At 35.1% G+C, this 23,218-nt stretch overlaps 1 protein-coding gene across 1 annotated transcript in view; it reads right to left on the minus strand.

The window, feature by feature from the left end:
- jef (major facilitator superfamily domain-containing protein 6 jef) overlaps window positions 1–23,218 on the minus strand; it is a 201,916-nt gene that overhangs the window by 142,608 nt on the left and 36,090 nt on the right. Inside the window, exon 3 of the mRNA XM_090405777.1 lies at window positions 1,429–1,698. Within this exon, the coding sequence (XP_090261903.1) occupies window positions 1,429–1,698 (270 nt within the window). The remainder of the gene's footprint in view (window positions 1–1,428; window positions 1,699–23,218) is intronic.

Consider the following 23,218-nt stretch of genomic DNA (forward strand, 5'->3'; position numbering starts at 1 on the left):
TGAGATATTCAGGCTGAGAACGTAGAACACAATTTTCTTATTTCTGCATCTCGAAACTATACTTTTATAATGGATTCTATTAAGTTATCCTTTGTATCACAATTTAATTTTCCAAGTCCTCCTTTTCATTATTGTCCACAAATTTTCTCTTGGGTTAATGTCAGGAGAGTTACCTGGCCAATGAAGCAGTTGGCCTGCTCCTTGAGTGCTTTGTCTTTTTGGGTCTGTGGGACGGCTCTTTTCTTATTTATTACACATTGCAATAAATGTGCAATAAATCTCCAGTGTTTATATGTGTTGGTCACTTTTCATCATGCCGTCAAAAATCAGACTTTTTTGATCTTAACTACAACAGATAAAATTTTAAATTACATTTGGAAAATATTGATATATTATAAACGCGATTAAATATTACAAATAATTGTACTTGAATTTTGTGCAACAAAAAATATTATTCCTGAGTAGTATATTTCAAAATTGGTTTATTTACTAAATTTAACTCTGAGATTGAGGAAAAGGCCCCGCTTTAAAAAAGAAAAATAAATCTTTGATGTACAAAATACATGTGCCGTAAACATCCTGCTATTCTTTTATTTGTGGTCTCATTTTTTTTTTTCCTTTCAAATAATGAGAAAACAGTCAACTTTGAAATATAAAACCAAATTTATTAAAATACCTGTGCAGTACATTGTTTTTGTCGTGCGCCGTTCAAATTGCAGTTCCCTCTTTCGCTTCATCTCCTACTGGTACCTTCATATGGGCTTTCCATTACTTTGCTGTTATAACCCCACATTTTGTTAAGCACCAAATACAATTACGCGAAGCGAAATGACACCCAGATAAGTATTGCACTACAACAAGCTATACACGTACCGTATGTGTTGTATGTTACCTCTCGGGTGCCTTTATTGTCAGTTTAGTATCATTATGTTCCTGTAACAGCTTCAGAAATTAGTACGGATTTTTTTATTTTATTTTTTCTTTTTTTTAACAGTGAAAATCTATCATAAGCACAAATTCCAAGCAGTGGGTCGAGAGAATATATAACACTTCAATATAGAGTGGAAATTAAAGTTTGTTAAGGGATTAGTAACAAAAAGGTTACTCATTTATATAATTTCAAAATATCACCTCGTATTTTAGCAGACTGTCCTATGCGACATCTTATTTCCGACTTAGTTTTACTTCTTTCATTTCATAGTCTGTCGAGAGCCAGATGCACGCTGACATTAGCTGACGCAAAATTTTTTTTTAAATCGCTGTTCATAATTTGATACAAATAAAAATATTGATGACTGTATCAGGTGATGTTACGATAAATTCTACTTTTAAATTTTGCACTTGAATTTTGTACAAGAAAACCGTTTTTATAAAGATACGCAGACACTTAGTAGTTAAAATAAATAAATAAAATAAATACTGTCTTACCTTTGTGTGGCCAATCTGTCTAATAAGTTTAAAGCTGAAAAAATAAGCAAAGATCTCTGAAATGTGGTTAATAACTGATGCAACACCAAAAAGGGTTGGAGTTCCTCCCAGGTCTTGCAAATGCCAGAAAAGAAAAGTAAACACAAGTCCAATGCCAAATCCCATGAACCAAGTTACGTAAAGAAAGGCACCGTATCGGAGCGTAGCGAAAGTACGCATCACTGTCAACCACTCAGGTAGACGGCGAGTGGTCTGGGCAAATACAGTACTCTGGAAGAAAGAAAGATTGCTTTATATCATTAATGTATTTCTTCAGGAAGAAAATGTAAAGAATTTCATAAAAAGGTGATTTGAGAAATATTAAGGTGCTTAACATATGGATGATTCATTTACTGCATAATTAACGTATACTAATTTTTAAGATAATGCAGTTCGTTTAATAATCTACATTTATGTTAATTAGATCATTTTATAATTGAATAGCGTTAAGAATTATTTTTTAAACTATTCAACACAGATTAAGCAAGGATGTTATAGTTCCCTTGCATAAGGCTTTGATCAGACCACATATGGATTACTGTGGGCAGATTTGGTCACCTGGTTTTCAAAAAGATGAAGATGTATTGGAAAAGTTACAGAGACGATTGACTAAGGTGATTTCTGGTCTCTGGAATGTTGAGTACGAAGATAGATTGTGAAAATGCAATTTACAAAAATTTGTGGATAGGAGGAGAGGGGATATGATCGAGACATAAGCTGTTAAGAGGTGATTAATGTCTGGGAGGTTTTGCATAGAATGGGTGAAGACAGGAGAGAACAGGCGGTCATCCCTGGACGCTGTATAAGGAGAGTATGAGCAAGGGTGTGAGGGATAGTTTTTTGCATGGGAGTGGTGAGTGATTATAATGCATTGCCCGAGATTGTGGTGAGCTTGGAGACAGCGAACATATTTAAGGCGCGGTATAATAAAATATGTTAACAGTGGAACTTCCCCGCGACGAGTCTTTTGACTCCATGGAAGTTTGAATAATAATTAAACTTTTTTGTGTTGGGAGAGGGGATGGGATTTCCCATTTATGTAGTGTTGTTACCACGTTTCAGTCTCGAAACCACTACTCTATGGTGTAAAGGAATATGGAAATATATCACTTTAAATCTGTGTGAAATCTTGCCCGTTATTAGTCTAGAGAGAGACGAAGGAAACTATACTTCTTTGTTATGTGAAGAGATAAGTGCAAACTGGATGAGCGGCTGATACCCGAAGGGGTGGAGCTTGATCTGTATGCAGAGCTTACCAGGTGCTGGATACCCATGGCATGTGCAATGCGACGCATACTCACAGAAGGGTTCTCCGCAACCCGACGAAACACCTCTTGGTTGATGCCTGTGGTACTTCAGGTTTTGGAGCTTCGGAGTCATTCCTGTTAGTATTGAAGGAGCCTATTTCCCGCAACGGCTGATTCACATTGGCAAACAGGATGTGCTATGAGGTTGGACGATGTGGGAAATGCTGTGCGTGCAACTGACGAACAGCCTTCCCGTTACATTGAGCTTCACCATACATTAACATCATGTTGGCATAGTCAGCATTTGTGTTAGAGGAAAGTTGGAGGAAATGTCAGCTAGACCTGCTGGAGTAGGAGTGGGGGGGGGAATGACTTTCATTACTTTCGCTATGAAATACTATCACCTTTCTTACTGAACGCCTAAAATGACTAATCTTGTTATTGATCCCCGGCTTCTGTTCCTTCCCGCCTTCGCCTCCTTATTCTTGCTTATAGTGTGTGATACCTTCCTAGATAGAGCATGAACCGAACTGATATACCTCCGTGGGGGAGGGATTTCCCGATCAGCTGCCATATATCCTACCAAGGACGATAGGAAGCGTTTGGTATATGGGAAGAACAATGAGGTTATGGCATGGAGATTGAATACTCTATAGGAGCAACATAACAAAATTTTCTTCTCATTCCCCACTCTTTGTCTCTCGAACAATGACAAATTGGTTAAAAAACCAATCTCGCCTTAAAATCTTACGAAAAGATATAAAAAAAAATCATATCCCTTTCACTAACATTTCTGGCATAAATGCGCACATCCTCTGACCTTTTTTCTTTTTTTTTCTTTTCTTCAGAACATGAAAATACTAGTAATGGCAACAGTGCATCTCAATTATTGAAATTACATTCTTCGTGATTTATTTGGCCATAAGGATAGCATTGTGTGCATTTGTATGATGTGATGTTCCATGTCAGAGAATGCCAAATCTTGAATGTCATCTTTTTTTTCTTCTTTGTCTTCTCCGCCGGTTTAGCATTCCTTTTTGGTCTCTATCACTCTCCTAATTCTGAAAATCACTCCAACCTCTTTGTTTTCTCATTCCTAAGTACATAGCTCATTGCTGAAGTAGTTACAGAACAGTGAAGTGTTCTTTCTTGGCCTTGGCGACATCCCAATACCCGAGACCATATTGACGTCAAGCGATGAATTGGTATCAATCAATAGGGTGATGTCTTCACACCGGAGATTCAGATAGTTTTACCCAGTGATTCACAAATATCCATGACACAGTGGAATCAAAATACAAAGTCCATTGATAAGCGGTTCTCCGCTTATCAATGGACTTTCTCCGCTTATCACGTTATCCATTCAGCCAACCAGGCCTGGAAGTAAAGTTTATTAATTCCCAGATTTCCATCATAAAATATTAATGATTTTTTTTATGATTATTCTTTTCTTAAATGTAGTTTTTGCCGCAAGGTTTAGCGTCACACTGGGTGTATTCGCTTAGGTTTGCTCGTTGTGTATCTTAATGTTCATTAGATAGAAAATAGTATTATCTGATTTAAACTTAACTGAAAATGAGTACTGTACATTGTCAAATCAACCATAGAACACACAGTATATAAATAAATACTAGTTAGGACTATGAACATCGTCTCGTATTTAGCGTTGCATGGGACTACCTCAGCAATGAGAGAGAGGTGGCGGAAATCGGTAGTGTACATCCATTTTCGCCATCTCTCTATTTGAAGAATAACAGCAGTTTAGGGGACAGTAGTTTTGTTGTCACTTAGAATTAATGTTAGCTACGTCGTTTGATGAATCATGCAAGAACATCCGTCTCTTTCGTTACCAGTAATACACACTGAATTCGGTATAGTCCTTAAATGCGCCAAGTCCCTTTTTATGGAATCATTTATAAAATGCTTTGATGTAACTCTTTGCTCGTCAGTTCATTATTAGCTCGGCTGATTAATCGAAAACTAATTGATTTGGATGCTCTTAGCATAACTTTCATAGCCATATAAAGTAAATGCTGTAGGATCACTCCACAATGATCTTTTTGACAGCACCCACTTATTGCCATAATATACGGTGTAACACGTGAACCATCCTTAAGTTTGCGGAAGTTAGATAGAAGGCTGGGAAGGATAATTCTTTGGTGTTCATTAAAGAGTAGATTAAATGGATTTTCTCGCTCATCCGGCGCGATACATAGAAAAGCATTATCTTTTAACAATAGTTTGTTTCTCTGCTACCACAATTTCTTCATTACTATGCTAGACAGCTTCCATTAATTCCTTATACACTTACAAATGCATTGTTTCGTCTACATCTTCAGTGACCTTTAAACTCTCCTCATCGTAAGTAATTATTATAATGGCGATCCAAGGCTGCTTTAACCAGGTATACTGAAGCCAAACTATTATAGTTCGCCTGTTTATCAAAACTTTGCAAGTAGGCTGTCTTTTGTATCTATTATCCTGCGTTTAATGGAAACTGTGACAGTCTGATCGTCATCCGTGATTGCGGCAAAGATCTAAGCATTGTAGCACTTACGAGAGCATTGATAACTTGACCAACTATTCCATAGTGTTTCAATAACCATGCCTTAGTTGACGATTTGTAGCCTAGGATAATGATGGAAGACGCTCTGGTCGCAGCAGATACACAAAACCATTAAGCGTACTAAAAATTTGAATTCTGACTTCAGTTAGATGGACTTAGAACGCTATAATACTTCAAGTATTATAATATAGCATTCCAAGATTGAATCAGGAAAGTGTTGTTCAGTAATCCTAGTATAATATAATTTTTAGGCAAAGATTTTACATCATTTTCAAATGATAAACAATCGTGTGTATGTGTGTATAAAACAGTCCGCGAGGTTAGCCTAGTGGCTGTGCACTTTGCAACCTGGGAAAGGAGTTGCCTGGGGAAGGAGTGTCCTAGGTTCGATTCCAGTCGGAGACGTGAGAAGCCCAAGGATCTTCCTTAGCCAAGTTAGCTGGTCTTGGGCGCGGGCAGTAGGATTTTTTCCCCCAGTTTAGGTGGAGTTTTTTTCATCCCACAAGCAGGCAAACCGGCCCCGTGAACACACACGGACTACAGTCATGAATACCTCCAATAGAGATGCAGCAGAGGAGTGGCGTGCCGGCTGCATAATTTTGCCGTGACTCCTCCTCATTAGGATAAGACCCAACCCGTCTGAAGCAGATGGAAGAGAGAGATAGATAGATAAAACACAGCTCCAAACTATTTCAAAATAAATATATTAGTGAACTTTTTACGATCTTGTGGCATAATTAATGCAAGCTGGTAGGTGAATACGTGGACATTTTTCTCTTCAACTAATTCTGCTGACCGTTATTGATGTTGTATCTTAGTAGAAAAAGTTAATGGCTCAGCACTAACTTTTTAACAAAACTAACATTAATTTTCAGCAGTTGAATTATTCAAACGTAATGCTGTAGACCAGGGGTCTCCAAACTACGGCCAACGGGTCAGATGCGGCCCGCGATATGATTTTATCAGGCCCGCCAATTGGACTAATTTTTCATTAAGAATCCGCCAAAAAAAAAAAAAAACACAGGGTGTTGATAGATTTCAAATGCATTAATTAAAATTGTGTTCAAAATATATTCCCGAATAGCAAAAAAGTAATTGTAATCCAAGTTACGGTCTTTCTGACTAAAAGATCTGTTAAAATGGACTAACGAAGAAAAAAAAAATTGAATTTTACAAAATTTTATCTCTATTTTTGGGACAACGTATCTTTGCGAACAAACTTTTTCCCGAATGAAATATATCAAGTCAAAATACAGGGCAAATTTATCTGATGAACATTTGAAACCGCTACTTGTAATTAGCACTTCAAAATTTGAACCTGAGTTTAATAAGATTTTAAAAACACACAGTTCCATCATTCGCATTAATGGTTTTATTATAATTTGTGATAAAAATATGAGAATTTGCTGATAGTGTTCGTTGTCATTAATATACGATAATTTAATCTCACATACTCTGTAATCAGTTTTTATCTGCTTTCAATAAAACTCATGTATCTAGTTATAGAGTTTTTTTTTTTTACTACGGCCCGCTGAACAGTGCTGAAGTACCCAATGTGGCCCTCACGGCGAAAAGTTTAGAGACCACTGCTGTAGACGGATTTTCAAAAGATTTATTTAAACCAGATTTAGACGATATTGGATTCTCATAAATATTAACTTCAATGAATATTTATTCCTATTCGCTAGCGCCAACAAAGCTTTCTATCTTGCTCGATACGGAATAATCTACAGTGAGCAGTTTGGCTTTAGTTGAATTTGCTTGCTTCTTTCGTTGACGATATTCTCTAACATTCGGGGCTCAGTTTACGGGACGAAACATTTTCAATAGTAAAGTTCTTGAATAGTCTTAAACTTAATATTATTTAAACTTTGATTTTAACGACATGAGAAATGCAACGAAAATAAAAATAACCAACACGCGATATAAGATACGAAACATTAGAGTGCAACGAAAAGAGAAATTCCATGTCCTGTGACTCCGGTAACTGCAACACTAACTAAAATATCATAGCATTCAATTTAACACGAAATGAAGTTGTTCAGCGTAAATTTTTATTGGAGTTTTATTTGCGATAACTATCACAAATTTACGCCATTATCTTAAAAGTAACACAGCAAGATTTATGAAATATCGAACCATTTTGAAGGAAATTCCATCTTTGTCGAAGGTCAGATGATTTTTTACATTAGAAACTAGACGAAAATATGCAAATATGCAATGACAAAGATGGAAATTGCGTAAATTTGTGATAGTTATTGCAAATAGAATTTTCTCCAATGAAAATTTCACGCTGAACAATTTGAAACTGCATTTCGTGTAAACGGTTATAAGAATTTTCTAACGCGATGGAGATAATAGATGTATTATGTTTCATAGCCAAGTAGCAAAATATCTGCCTTCAAATTAAGTTTCGAAAGCTGACATCGAAGTGCTATGTCTTTCGAAACTTTGTGAAGGTGACTAATAGCTTAAGAGAATACAACTTTAGTCATGGGTTGTCTTGGCATTGCATTGTTTACATCCGACGAACTCTGTCTGGGAGACCGTATGTTCATATTTTATTAGTGCTTCTGATAAAAGGATTTGAGTGACCTGAAATGTGTTTGAAACTTCTGGTTCGCATCAGAATCTCATATTTGATCATCAGCCATATACAAGAATCTCATGTTTGAAAGTTATATTTTTCATAAGTGAACTCTCGACTGGTACGTAAATCCAAACTGTGAATTAGTCGACACTTTCTAAATATGTTTCGAATATATTACTATAGCCATTATTATTTGGCCTAATCCCTAAGGAGAAGATTAAAACACTTTTTTGAAAGTTCTTTAAAACACTCGTGTCCCTTTACAAATTAGGCTTAATGGCGTGTCATGACCAAGTACACTGGTGTCCAAAACCTAAGGACCAGAAGTATTCTGAAGATTACAACCGCAAATTCAGACAAATCAGCTTGTGGCAATTTGTATAACCTAGACCAGTGATTCCCAAACTTTTTGGTTTCACGGCGCCCCTAGTGTATCAGGATTTTTCCATGGCTTACAAAGTCAGAACTTACCTAAGCCTACCTAACAGTTGCAGTACGCAGTTAGTGTGGTTTAGGTTGGCAAAGATAAAAAAAATAAATGAAACACGTATTTCAAATTAACAAACAATTTATGTAAAAAGTATTAAATAAGTGCATATTTTGAACAATCAAATCATTGAATAAATAAATCGTAATTAGTCGCTGCATTGCACTAACCCAGTGGTTCTTAAAAGGACCATGAACCCGGAACACTTGTTCCGCCGGTGAAAGATGTCACATGACAGTTCTGAGTGTAACTGGCTACTCTGATCCTAACAACTGAAGATTGCTTTCTGAAATTTTAAAATTTCATGGGAGCTGTGTGTAGAAATTTGTACGGACGGTGCTCCATCAATGGGAGGATTTGTTACCCATGCAAAGAAAATAAACCCAAACATTATATCTACGCGCTGTTTTTTGTACAGAGAATCCCTAATTTCAAAAACATTACCGGCAATATTAAAACCTGTACTAGACCAAGTTGTAAATATGGTAAATCACATCAAGGCAAAAGACCTTTAAAAGCACGCCTTTTTTAAAAAAAATTTGCGTATCTATGGAAACCAAGTACGAATTTTGCTTTACTGGCCTTTTTTCAAAATGAAGGTACAGATGCTTTTGTAAAAATGTCTTCAAAATGATATTTGGTGTAAAATGGCATATTTAGCCGATATTTTTAATTACTTAAATAACGTTAATAGAAGTATCCAAGGGAACAATGAAAATATTTGGACATCCACTTGACAAATTGTCAGCTTTTCAGAAAAATGTATATCTCTTTGGAAAAACTGCATATCAGAAAAAAATACAGTAGATATGTTTCCTTCGCCCTATAATAAAAATGTCGAGGGAATTATTTCCGTTAAAAAGAACATTTAATAATATTGGAAGAAAAGATTTCAAGTTACTTTCCTTCCTAAAATCACACACTTATGACGATACGAAATCAATTTGGATCGGGTTGTGAATTTTCGTTACAAGAAGAATAATTAGTTACCTTGTCAATGGATCGTACTCTAAAAATGAAATTCTCTGAAATAACTCTCGAGGAATTTTGGATTTTTGTTCAAGCCGAATATCCAGCTCTTTCCACAAGGGCACCGAAAATTTTGTTGCAGTTTTCAACATAATATTTATGTGAGCTTGGTTTCTCAATATTAACCAATATAAAAACTAAAAAGCGTGAAAGACTTACTAATATAGACAAAGAAATGAGGGTAGCTATATCACATTACACCTGATATTGCTGAAATCTGCAAAAGCTGACAAGCTCTAGTATCGCATTAATTAAAATAAGTTCAATTTTTATAAAAGGCAAGTCCGTGCATATTTTTATTGTTAGTTTTATGACCCTAATGCTTTTGGTGTTTTCCAAATTTTTCTTATAATCAAAAGTGTTCTGTGACTTCGAAAAGGTTAAGAACCAATGCACTATCCAAATTGCGCACAGTTTGGGAACTGACCTATCCAATTTCGGATAGAAAGCGGATCATATTCAATTTTTCGAATCTTACGTAAAGGGGTTACGTAGTGGCACTCCACAGGATAAAAGGATAAGCTAAGCTTATTGTGTTTCACTTGGGGAAGAATTATTAGAAATCCTGAAGAAGGCCGCAAGATTATTGATATTACCAGAGAGTTTGGAATCTCACATAGCGTTGTATCCAAGTTTCAGACCAATGGATTTCAGACCGATTTTTGATTATAACATCAAAACATAATCGACGCACCACGGCAGGTCAGCTTGCAAGAAGTTCCATTCAAGCACAGGTACTTGGATCTCAACGTCTGCGACAAGTAGGCCTATTTGCCCGAAGGTCTGTAATCTGCGTCCCTTTATCCACAGCTTATCGTAGAGCAAGTTTTCAGTGGTGTTATATCTATAAAAATTGGACAAGACGCCAATGGGCTAATGTACTTTTTACAGATGAGAGTTGTTTTAGGCTTTCCTCCCATTCTAGACGACACTTGATCTGGCATGAAAGTGGTACTGCTTACCATCGCAAGAATATTCTTGAAAGCGATAGATACGACGGTGCTAGGGTAATGGTGTGGGGAGGCATTATACTTAATGTCCGCACCGAGCTACAAGTGCGAAAAAGGGACTATATGACTGCCTGAAAGATATTGCCAAGAAGTTTTTCAGCGTCATGTTCGATTGTTCTATGGTGCTGTACGCAAAAAATTCAGTTTTATGGTTGACAATGCCATACCACATCATACATGAGCAGTGGAGACCGACGATATTAATCGAATCGAGTGGCCAGCGCACTCCTCAGATCTCCATCCAATAGAACACGTTTGGGAGGCTACAGGGAAAAGACGCATTGCTGCTAGAAATTCCCCTTCAGAAAAGAAACAAGGCATTGCTCTGAAGGAGGAATGGGCCTGTTTGCCTTAATTCCTTACCTACTACCTCAGAAAATTTTTAACTTTTGCCAAAAACGTATTGCAGTTTAATTTGTATGATTTTTTCATATACAGGTAAAAATGTAGTTCGTCCTTAGCTTTTGGACACCAGTGTAACTTAGCCTCATAGAAACTTAGTTAATGCTCAGAGAGAGAGAGAGAGAGAGAGAGAGAGAGAAGCGCTATTAATCCTGTTCTGTATAGTCTTCCAACCGCGTATATTCTCAAGTCAGTTTACCTTGCGGGATGAAAAGGTGAAGTTTGTTGGAGGAAAAACTCTACCAACTTCGTATGCGAACCGTATAACTCGCCTTCAGTTACAAAGAAAAACGTTCTTTGAGTCCCTATTCAAGATATAACCTAAGTGTTTCCAACCGAAAGGCATCGTCATTATTGACGGAGATAAGGTTCATTCTTCCCTTCCTTCTTATACATTATAAATTCCTCGTATAAATGTCCTAAGCTAGTAAACAAATTTTCTCGCACCTGAAAAAAAAAAAAAAAAAAAAAAAACGAAATTCTAATATTATAAATATAACATTAAACAATAAATTATTTAAATATTATATACTGCTAATCTGTAATCATAAATTAATATATTGAATTATAACAATTCCTTATTTTGATATCTTTAGTTTATCATACTTTATTCTTGATGTCTGTAGAACACTAAGCTAATCATTCATTTAAATGCAACATGTGAAAAGTAGTATCGGATTCACCATAAGATAAGTGCACTTAACGTTGCTGTCTTAACGATCTCCAATAATTTAGGAATTATAAATTTTAATTTTTGGAAGAATAAAAAGATATTACATGGACATCTTAGGCATTTAATACACAAAGTTGGAAGTAAAACTTTGAATTCCTACGCAAAAATGAAAAGTAAAAAATTGTTAATCCTGTATAGACAATTTTCCACAAAAATGTGCTTAAAAATTAGAAAAGGTGATTAAAAATTTAAATAACATTGAGTTTATTTAAAATCCAAATTAGAACTGAATGGCGAATTCAAAGAATGAAAAAAAATATGAAATCAGCATATCTCTTACCAACATCTCTTGTCACATACAAAATAAACAAATAATAGCCTTCTTTAACGGTGGACTAACTGTCCGCACTCCATTTTGTTAATGCGTTTTGAGCCACATAGTGCCTTTTATCGGCCTCTTGCACTTCCTGGTGATTGATCGATTTTTTTTTGGGGGGGGGATACATTTCTCTTAAAGGAGGGGAAGTAGAAAAAGATTCTTCATAACTGTCTGATTTGCACATAATTTTTGTATTTTAAAAATACGAGCAAGCAGTTGTTCCCAGAATCAGTGCCTTTGATGTTGGACTGGAATAATTTTATTTTCATTAACAGAAAACATATCTAGGGAAAAAACTTTGAGCCAAATGGAAGCCCATATTGCTGAACTCATCATCATAATGACCGGTCAGTCTTCTTATTTATGCTGTAAATATAGGCGTATATTTACAGCATAATTAAGCAAGATATCGACCAGGATATCTTGCTTGATTTTTTAGACTTCATCTCCTGAAGATCCAAATTTCGGCATTTCACTCGTTTCAGTAATGCGGATTTTCCCGTTATATTATAGACGAGAGCCTCCGTATCTCAGTCGGTATAGACGAAGCCCTTTGGTCGGAAAGACCTAGGTTTGATTCCCGTCCATGACTTGAGGAACCTTTATCTGGTCTCTTTCGACTAAAGGTCAGTTAGCCAGTCTCATAAAGGTAGAGGGTTTTTTCATCGGAAACTGGATTTTCGTCCCTCAGTACAGGCAGACCAACCCCGTGAACGCACACACGGATTTACACCCATGAATGCTTACGACAATATGTGGAAAAGATAGGGTCCTCACCACATATCGTTACGCCCGTAATTAACCATAAGTCACATCATGGTAGTCAACTTCCTAGATAGGGACGGCACATGAATGGGATGAGATATCATCATAGACGGCATCTTTTGCAAATCATCCGAGTTCTGTTTGTATTGTATGCCTTTATTAGAACAGTGAATAAAATAAGAAGGCACATTTAAAATTAAGGCACATAAAATAGATTTTTTTTATGCCATAGAATATACACCTTAAAAAGAAAGTGATAAAGAACATATGGAAGTATATTTAACTGAACAACATTATATCTGCATCTCAATATTTAAGGGTAGGGAAAATGGCTGTTGGACGTGCTGTCTTCTTGGTGGAGATAATCTGAAAAAATACAGTTGTTCTGTTATACATCACGATGCTACCAAATGTACGTGCAAAAAGGGTCAAGATTGCAGGTGATAAAGTGGGATACATCTATTTATCTATATAAATTAATTCTAAAGCTTCATTTTATCAGTGGGCAATAATTACTGTAATTTCTAACGAAAAAAAAAAGCTATTGACAATCTGTTTTTATAAATAATAGCCAACGCGCCTTGCTACATGGTTACTATTATTTGTTTATTTTATATTCTTTTGATCTGAATAAACCGCATGACTCAATTAAAGCAATACTGTTAGCTGAAGCAAAATATTCCGCCTGCTTCCGCTGTCTATTGAATTTCAAAGGGTATTACTTTTAGGTTATTATTTATATTTGATTTTTGTTAATATAGGAGGAGTGGGGGTCTGGAAAGTTCTGATATACACCACCTAAAACAAAAATGATATTCAAGCTATAAAGCTACTGATAGCAGAGTTATGAAGGTAACTTATGCTCTTATATCCTGGTATGTTCTTTGTTTTGGTTATATCAGTTGCTTAAATATCATTTTTGTTCTAGGTGTTTATCACAATTTTCCAGATTCCCCTCACATTTCTATTCTTTATTTTTTGTTGAACGTATATTTCACGTATTTTGGGCGGAGTTCATCGTTTTAGAATATCAACTTGCTAATAATATGTTACAGAACTGTTACATTTCGGATTAGTACGAAGAAATTTTTTCAGACAATTAAAATGGAAAAGCAAAAATAATATTTAACTTACAAAATGGTTGCAGACAATAAAAATGCGTTTCATAATAGCCATATTGTATTAGCGAACACTTCGCTATCACAGCATCTAAATCTAGAGTTTTTTGCTTATGCTGTTGTGCATAATTTTTCATTAAAATAGATTGAAAATTTGATTCAAGTATATCAGGCTAAACAAATTATTAGTATTCATTTCGAATCGGCTTGCTAATAAACACGATATTCTGTTATAACGAGGAAAGGAGGAATTTTTTTTTTTTTTTATCGATCAGTCTTCAATATGAAAGACTACATTTTTACCATAATGCATCACATACATGACTAAACATGCAATAAGTTTAATAGGCTCTTATAATTGTTTAAATACAATTCGAAATTGTTCACAGAAATCCCATACTGTCTATATATAACATATTTACAATGTTCATAAGGGCAAAATCTTTTCTTTTTTTATTTTAATTTCCATGTCAGTCGACAAATGCACATTTGTCGTATATTTAGTACCTTAAGTAGGCTAAGAGTTAAAAAAAAAAAAAAAAAAAAAAAAAAAAAAAATCTGAAAACTCCGATCAGACGAACATCCATATTCGCATTTGTGTAACAATTCAACTTAATGGCCAACGTTATTGAGCGTTTATGAAATATTTGCAGTTTTCCCGGAGGAGATAGCGTCTACTGACTTTGAGTTGGAACAAACGCGGCACGAAAGTTTGTGTACAAGTATTAGGCGGGTAATTGATTTTGATTACTCTGTGCAAGCATCAGCACGCCCGTGTACCTTACTAAAAACTTTAATTGCACTTGAAAAAGTACTCTAGATCACAGATTATGAATTGTGTAACTATCCAAAAACTAGATCCCACCCAGAATTAAATGTTGTATATGTTTAACCTAACTTTCATGCGGTACTGACATTAAAAAAAAAAAAAAAGAGTTTTAATGTATTGTAGGCGAAATTTTGTTTTGCTTAATTTTGCCACTACAAATGGTTCGATCGAAACCCCAACATGACTCGAATGACTACCAGTTTTAAAAGAAATCTTGCATACTAAATTTCATTCAATTCTATCTAGCCACTTATTATATTAGGCATTTTACGAAACATTCAAGTAATAGGGAGATTTTTTTTTATATATATTGATTGCTGGATGGATATTCATTTGGTGATAAACTTGGTGACTATTTAAATATTTTCATTAGCAGAATATCATCAGAATATTATTAGAACTTCATCAGAATATTATTGCATTTAAATTTTTCTGCATATTTATTGCAGAAAATTTATTGCATTTAAAGAGATTTAAATGCAATAAATTGCATTTAAATCTCTTATTCGTCTATCAAATCGAAGACTTTCTTCATATGAGTAAATACTGAATTTAGATATCAACTTCTCCTTGTTCAGCCTATGAATATTCTTTCTCTCATTAGGATTCCAAACTTGGTGTAATAATAAATAAGGGTTAACAATTGTTTTATACAGGAGAATAATTCTTTCTATCTAATAGAAGTTCCTGAAAATTAATGAAATAATCTCGTGCGCACTTCTAGCTATCTTGCAACATTGTTTATAAAAATGTCATGATTGTGTTACCATTTCTAGGTGTTTTTTTTTTCTCATCCACTGTTTCGAACTAAGCTGCAAACCTAGTTAGTGAGTCGGTCTCACGGAGGTAAAAGAATGTTTTATCTGCAGATCATGCCCAATCTATAAACAGCAAACTAACGAAGGACGGAAATTGCACTGTAAACCTCTCAGAATGACGATCGAAACAGTCATTTCACTGGAGTTTCTGGGTATCTCGGAGTTTTATTACAGCCGAAGAAGTAAAATCTTTGCTGCTTTGGCCGTAATAATTCCATGTTTACAATAATTTATAAACAACATAATTATTATATATATGGAATATTTTACGTTACAGTATTCCAATGGAATATTCCATTATTATATAAGTGAATTATTTTATTATAAACAATGTTATTTACAATAGTAAACAGATAAACTTCTTGGATACCTTTTAAAATTTATAAATAAAATTCCTTCTAAAACTCTGAGCTTTCTCGTTAAGCATTTTTTTTAATTGTCTATTTTTCTCTTATAATTATGTTTTTAACTTTTAAATAATGCAGTATATTTTAATTGAAATTTCATTCCTTTCTTAGCTTGATAACATTTTATAATAAGACATTTTCATTCAATAGTGAAACCACGAATTAGAAACCTTAAGAATAAAAATGGTCGATTCTGATATCAAAATATTGGTATATTTACATGTGGGAAAACTTAATATACTGGATTTAAAGTTTTTCGTGCTCAGTGGTGCGTGTGACTAAATTTTGCTTATTACATCATTTGTACCCCCTCCGTTTTGTTACTTGATTTGTTCAAGAACAAAATCGAGCATCTCTATCCGTTTAAAGTAACTTAAACCAAAAAAGTGGAACGGAAGCTCAACTGCTGGAACTAAAATGGAAGACGCAAAAAAATTAGTATAAGAAATCGGTTTCGCTCAGTGATTGAATTAATTATACGAGTAGATGTTCCGATATATGATGGGAATAAAAAACGAGGCAATTTTTTAAGGAAGCCAAAATTTGTTAGCTTAACTGATATCATTGAAGAATTAATGTGCATTTAGCTTAATTTTAAAAACCACATCAGATGGCTTATAATAAATGAAGCAAAGTGGCTTCATTTATTATAAGCTACGTTTATTATTATACGTACATTTATTATTATACGTTTTTTGTATGAAGTTATAAAAAACCTTGGAGGTGCATAACAAATGTCTGTGGTGTTGTCTGCAAGTATAGATAAGTTTATTGGAAGTAACTATGAATAATAAACTTAAAAGTTTATTATTTCATAGATTTTCAGTAATTAAACATTCCTTGTTAGCTACTAGACAACTATCCGAAGAAACAACAAAAGTAGGAAACAAGACTTAAGATATCGGCAGTTTTTACACAAGAAAAGTGCCAAGAGGAAGACTAAATTTTCAGAAGACATCTGAGTTCTTGTTTTCTGAAAAATTTAGTTTTTGACGAGTTCCGAAAAACGAAATCAATAGTCTTTCAAGCTACAAAGGAACTTTTATTAGAAGATATCAGCGACAATGATCCAGAAACAAGTGACATGCTGCAAAATTTCCCCTTTTCGATTGAAAAGCGCAGGACGTTTGATTAACAATGCTTGATGTAGTCGCTCTAATTGGTCACAGTAGATGATTGCTGTGATAGTCTTACCTTGTTCCATGAGTTCGTAATGAATAATTCCATGAATATCCCACCAAACGCACAACAGAACCTTTTGTGGATAATGTCCATTTTTAGGTGTTGGAATTGGAGTTTGATTTGGAGAAAACCACTGTTTTTTGCGTTTATTATTCTTATACAGCACCCATTTTTCGTCACCAGTTACAACTCGTTCCAAAAAGGGGTCATTTTGTTGTCTGGTCAACAATGAATTGCAAATCGCCCGTCTCTGTGCTTTATTGTTTTCTGACAGTTCATGCGGTACCCATACACACTGTTTAAGAACCTTGACACTCTTATGTAAGTGCTCTTGGACAGTTGACCATGATGAATTAAGTTTCTCTGCTAATTCTTGTATGGTTTGTTTTGGATCTGATTCAACGAGAGTCTTAAGAGCATCGCCATCTAGAGTAAGAGGTCTTCCAGATCGAGGACGATCAGAGAGATCCAAATTTTTTTCTGCAAATCTCCTAAACCTCCTTCAGTATGTCGCCATAAGTTGAGCAAATGATTTTGGTAGCCTCGGTAGCATTCTTTCCTTGGTGAAACAAAAACAGCATACAATGACTTAAATGGTGCTCTTCAACTTTCAAGTCCGCCATATTAAAAATAAAATAATCTAAAATTTAAAAAAAACCCAGATTTTTTAAATAGAAAAGTAATGCTAATATTTAAATAAAAATCAAATTTAATAATTTATGTGTTATTTAAGAAAAAAACAATCGGCTAAAAATGACCTATTGAAAATAATTGATTACTTTCCGGTCTCCCTTATATTTAAATGAATGTTGGGCTAACCTTATCAAACATTTAAATGGCAATAAAATTGTAAGAGAATTGCAACATGGCTTTGTTGAGGACAAGTCCTGTTTATCAAACATCGTTAAATAAGATGTAGAAAATAATTTCGATATCGTATATTTAGATTTTAATGTACCATTCGATACTGCACAGTTATCTTATTTATAAACTGAAGAACTACGCTATTAAAGATAAGGTTGCATTAGTAAGATAGATAGTTAAGAAAGCATCAACAGTATTTTCATGTTTAAATTTCCGTAGCTGTTGCTATTATTAATGTCGAAGTTTCTGAAACAGAAAACTACGTAGACATCGGAATGTAAATAAATAATCTACTAGCGAAAACTAAATGTTTACAGCCGATGTTTTACTAGCATTATCAAAGGCAATCGAACACTACACACTCAGTGAAGACACAAAGAAAGTGACCTGGATAACAAGGATGCAACAGTGGTGCTGTTCGTGGTGATTTTTGTTGTTAATGCTGATGGTAGATAGGACAGTGCGCCAAAATGTGTGTAAAAACATACCGTCCGTTCTGTTACAGTTGGCCGAGTTCTGTAGAACTTGTGCTACTTCCAGGAACAGTGTGTAGTGTTAAATTGCCTTTGATAATGCTAGCTTAAGCTAGAGAAACATTAGCTATAAATAATTAGTTTTAGCTAGTAAATTATTTATTTACATTCTAGTGTCTACGTAGTTTTGTGTTCCAGAAACTTCGACATGAATAAGGTCAAAAGAGTATTCCGACTAGATTGTTATAATTAGATTGAATCCACAGGCGGCAGTGTCGTGTACACTATTATTCTTAATTTTTATTTGTAGTGTCAATAGGTAATTGAAAACATAATGTCTAATTTTCAGACAGTGTTATTAATGCGCCAAAATGTGTGTAAAAACATACCGTCCGTTCTGTTACAGTTGGCCGAGTTCTGTAGAACTTGTGCTACTTCCAGGAACAGTGTGTAGTGTTAAATTGCCTTTGATAATGCTAGCTTAAGCTAGAGAAACATTAGCTATAAATAATTAGTTTTAGCTAGTAAATTATTTATTTACATTCTAGTGTCTACGTAGTTTTGTGTTCCAGAAACTTCGACATGAATAAGGTCAAAAGAGTATTCCGACTAGATTGTTATAATTAGATTGAATCCACAGGCGGCAGTGTCGTGTACACTATTATTCTTAATTTTTATTTGTAGTGTCAATAGGTAATTGAAAACATAATGTCTAATTTTCAGACAGTGTTATTAATGGAGAGAAAGGGGGATATTGGTTCGGGCAGACTTTCAGTGTAATATTTCATCGGTTTGAGAAATGCAGATATGATTTAGCAGCTTAAAATGATTAGTTCTTCATATGGATAGCGAAAAATAGAAGGATACCTTACTATCTGGGTAAGAATAGCCTCAAAACAGTGAAATATAAAACAGTCTTAGAAACTGTAGTGCAATCCAGTATGAAATATTGCAAACAATGTAATGCAACCAGAACTTCAAATAGAATTCTCCCCTTAATATGTATGAGCTTTGCTACCAGACACAAATGTTTTTAATTGCTCCATTTATAAAACATTTAAATCTTATTTATAATAATATATTCATCTTTGTAGTTCCTGTTTAAAAGAAGGCGTTGGAACACACACACATAAAAGACTATTTTTTATTGACACGTGCTCACACACGATATTGAATTATTTTGCATTCTTCAACCTCTCGTGTGTGCAAGTGATACACAAGATGCTGCTTAATGTTTGATTTTTTCTGTGGTTACTCTTCTGAAGAATCGTTAGATTCTGTAGGCTATAAATCTTGAAGTTTAACAAGTTTTTAAAAGAACGAATGAGTTGAATTATAGAAATAATTTCACATTTTCTCAGGTATCGTGTTTTAGGGACATGGCTTTAAGATAGAGAAGGATCGATGTAGGTTAGACAAGCAAAACTTTATTTGTAAAGAAAGAGTAGTAATGGAATTAATTTTCAAAAGCGTATTGTAGCAGTAGATAACATGAACATATTCAATAAGGCCTTAACCTACATTTGTTTTAATATGACATCGCCTTAGGATTGTATTTGGGTGCAATTATTTTATTGCAATGGTTGTTTACTTTGGCTGTTTACATAAGTAAATACTGCACACTGCTTGGAAAGAAGGCAACGGACACCATAGTGTGAAGAATAAACAGCTATGATGCCCACCTTAATAAGATGTAGGATTGTTACCTTTCGCTGCGATGACGTTAGCAGTCTTCTTGGCATACTTGACACAAGCGTACGATAGCGATCAGTGAGAATTTTGGACCATTCTTCCCATAGGCATGTCATGAGGTCCAGGACTATTGTGGGGCGATCGTCCCTTGAGCTCACCCGACGGTTCTGTTCATCCCACAGATGTTCAGCAGGGTTGAGATCAGGGCTCTGTGGAAGCCAGTCAAGTGTGGTGACGTTAATGGCCACAAACCACGCAGTTACATCAGCCGTTGCGTTATGACACGATCCATTGTCTTTTAGAAAGAGAAAATGATCAGCTCTGTAGAAACGCCAGAAAGTAGGAAACATTGCATTATCTAGAATGTTCAGATACCACTAAGAATTCAATATTCGTGGCATCATAAATAGAGGTCCGAGGCCAAACCAGGAAAAACAGGAGACCTTGCCATCACACTGCCACTCCCGAATTTCATAGTTTGGATTACGCAATCTGGTTAGAGACGTTCCTCGGGCATTTGCCACACCCACACACGTCCATCTACTTGGTAGAGCGTGTAGCGCTAATCGTCTCTTTCTCTCTATAACACGGCTTTCCAAGGGTCAACGTTCCACTGTATACACTCTTTGCACGTGAAAAGGATGCTGTCTGTTGGTTCGAGTGATGTGGAGCTTGCATATTGTGGTCCTACCACAATATGCAAGCCGCACTTCCAGTTCCGAATGTTTTTGTGCAGATTCGTGTTCCAGTCGATGCCCGGAACTCTACGGTCAACGTGTCAGCTGACAAATGGCGGTTTTTCCATATTATTCTTTGTAGCAACCTACGGTTCGGTGAGTGTGGCGGGTCGTCCACTGCAGGTAGCACTTGCAGTTGACTCCCTGCGCTTCCATCTCATTATGGTATCACGGATTGTTGACTTGGGCTGGACCAATTGGTCAACAATTTGTCGAACAGATAGACCTGCAACATGGCATTCTATCAGAACGCCTCTTTCAAACTCCGTCAGTTCCTTTCTCTCAGCGATTTCACCCGGACACAGTTGCATTGACTTGGGAGCATCATATTCTTCCAGTTTATACCGGCTACAAAGACGTGACTCGTTACTTGGCACGATGCACCTTACACATGAGGGGTGTCCTTTGACTTCTTTCCCAGCAGTGTGTGTATATGTAGAAAGTTTTTACCTTGCGTGTAATATACGTTAAAAATACCAACATATTTTATACTTGGTTTTAATCCTTTTCCCAGGTAAGCAAAACAAAATCTTGCGCGTGAAATATATTCACGTCTTCTACTTGTATATAGAAGCTAATGGCTTCATATCACTTGCCTTAGTATGTATCCCATAATACAAAGCACACCCCACTTTTCAGGCGTGTATAATGCAATGCATAATGGGAAAGTCCACTACCCAGACCGGTTTCGAACTTTATTGAGGTCTCTTCAGTGGGAGCCAGACCTGGGAGAGATACCAAGGTTGAAGTAATGCAGAAGTCATATATATATATGTCATATACAAGTCAATAAAGGTCGAAGTCGGTCTGAGTAGTGGCCCTTCCCATTATGCATTGCATTATACACGCCTCAAAAGGGATGTGCTTTGCATTATGAGATACATACTAAGGCAAGTGATATGAAGCCATTAGCCTCTATATACAAGTAGCTCAGACGTGAATATATATATTCACGCGCGAAACTTTGTTTTGCTTACTTGGGAAAAGGATTAAAACCAAGTATAAAATTTCTTGGTATCTTTAACATATACTAATTTGGAAGTGGTTGTATGACACACACACACACACACACACACACACACACACACACATTGACGATCCGTTCGTATAGTATCGAGGTTAATATTCCCATTCAGATGAACCGGCCGTAAATAACATGTGCTTTTTGATAATCTTTGTGCATATTTCAGAATCCCTCTTCATCACACACTGTCAAAGAGCGCTGAGGAACAATGTGTTTACTTATTGTTTTTACATGAAGAAAAATATTAAAAAAGAATCATTGTCAATGGTATTAATCTTTTGCATAGCAGTATGCAATCCTTGCCTAGTGACGTAGGGACTGTCGTCATGTTTTCGTAAAAAAAATTGGAAAAGTGTTGAAGATGAAGAACCAATAAGTGAGCGTAGAATTATTTATCAAACATTATAAATATATCATCTTCAATACTTCCCTAAATTATATACCGTCTCAGCTCAATCAAGTAGTGTAACTATGTCATTCTTACCTTCAAAAAATACACATAAAACATATAAAAATATGTCAAATTAATAATTCCACTTTAATATAATAATTCACTAATTTTATTTTTACCTAGGTTGGATAAAGGGGCAGCTCCCTTACCAAAATACGTTTGCTTTTCCAGTTTATAATTAAATGTTAGGAGCTTCATGAAAGTTTTCAGACAAATTCAAAACATTTAGAAATGATAGTAATAACTCCGCTATCGCTTGTTGAAATTTTAATATAGTTTCGTGTTTACAATGTACACAGTCGTGCTTTATGTAGTTCAGTTTCGCTTTCGATTAGACGATTTTTATTGACAAAATTTAGCAAGACGATTCGAAATAATAATTCCGCATTGGGTGGCTGGTGTTTAGTAATATTTGGTATTAAAGTTTTCTATTAAAACGTTTTGAGTCATTTCGGTTTTGACTTCGACCAGACTATTTTATGTTAAAACTGGGAAAACGGAATTATGAACCATATACTGTAGAAATAAGGGCATCCCTTGTTTTAAAGTGTCTTTATATTCGGGGCTTGAGACATTATGATGAAACATGTTGTGCTGACTCGCCTACCAGTTAATCAGATATCTCACTTGTCAGATGTTAACCTGGGTATACTCTGCCGTGACCGCCTATTATGTTCTAGTTGCGTGTTTGTTCCTGGATCTCGTCCATTTATAAGCTTTTGTTAATGCTAGAGTAATTTTTATCCTGTATAACTACCAAAGTTGAAGTAAACATATTAACTGTTTATGTATTTAGTGTATTGATCAGTCGGTGAAGAAAAAATTCACGCATTTTATAAGTGACTAACACAAGAACATTTGTCACTATTATTTCTTAATAAATAATAGTGTTTCGCTAATTTTTCGCTTCTAATGTTTGTAATAGGCCTTGAATCGCTGTGACTTTTACCTCTGAAAACATCATTACCATAAAAATTCACAATAAAATAAAAGTAAACCCTTAGGGT

The sequence above is a fragment of the Typopeltis vanoorti genome, chromosome 15 (assembly GCF_054136105.1).
Source record: "Typopeltis vanoorti isolate ZY-2024b chromosome 15, IOZ_Tvanoo_1.0, whole genome shotgun sequence".
NCBI classification, from domain to species: domain Eukaryota; kingdom Metazoa; phylum Arthropoda; class Arachnida; order Uropygi; family Thelyphonidae; genus Typopeltis; species Typopeltis vanoorti.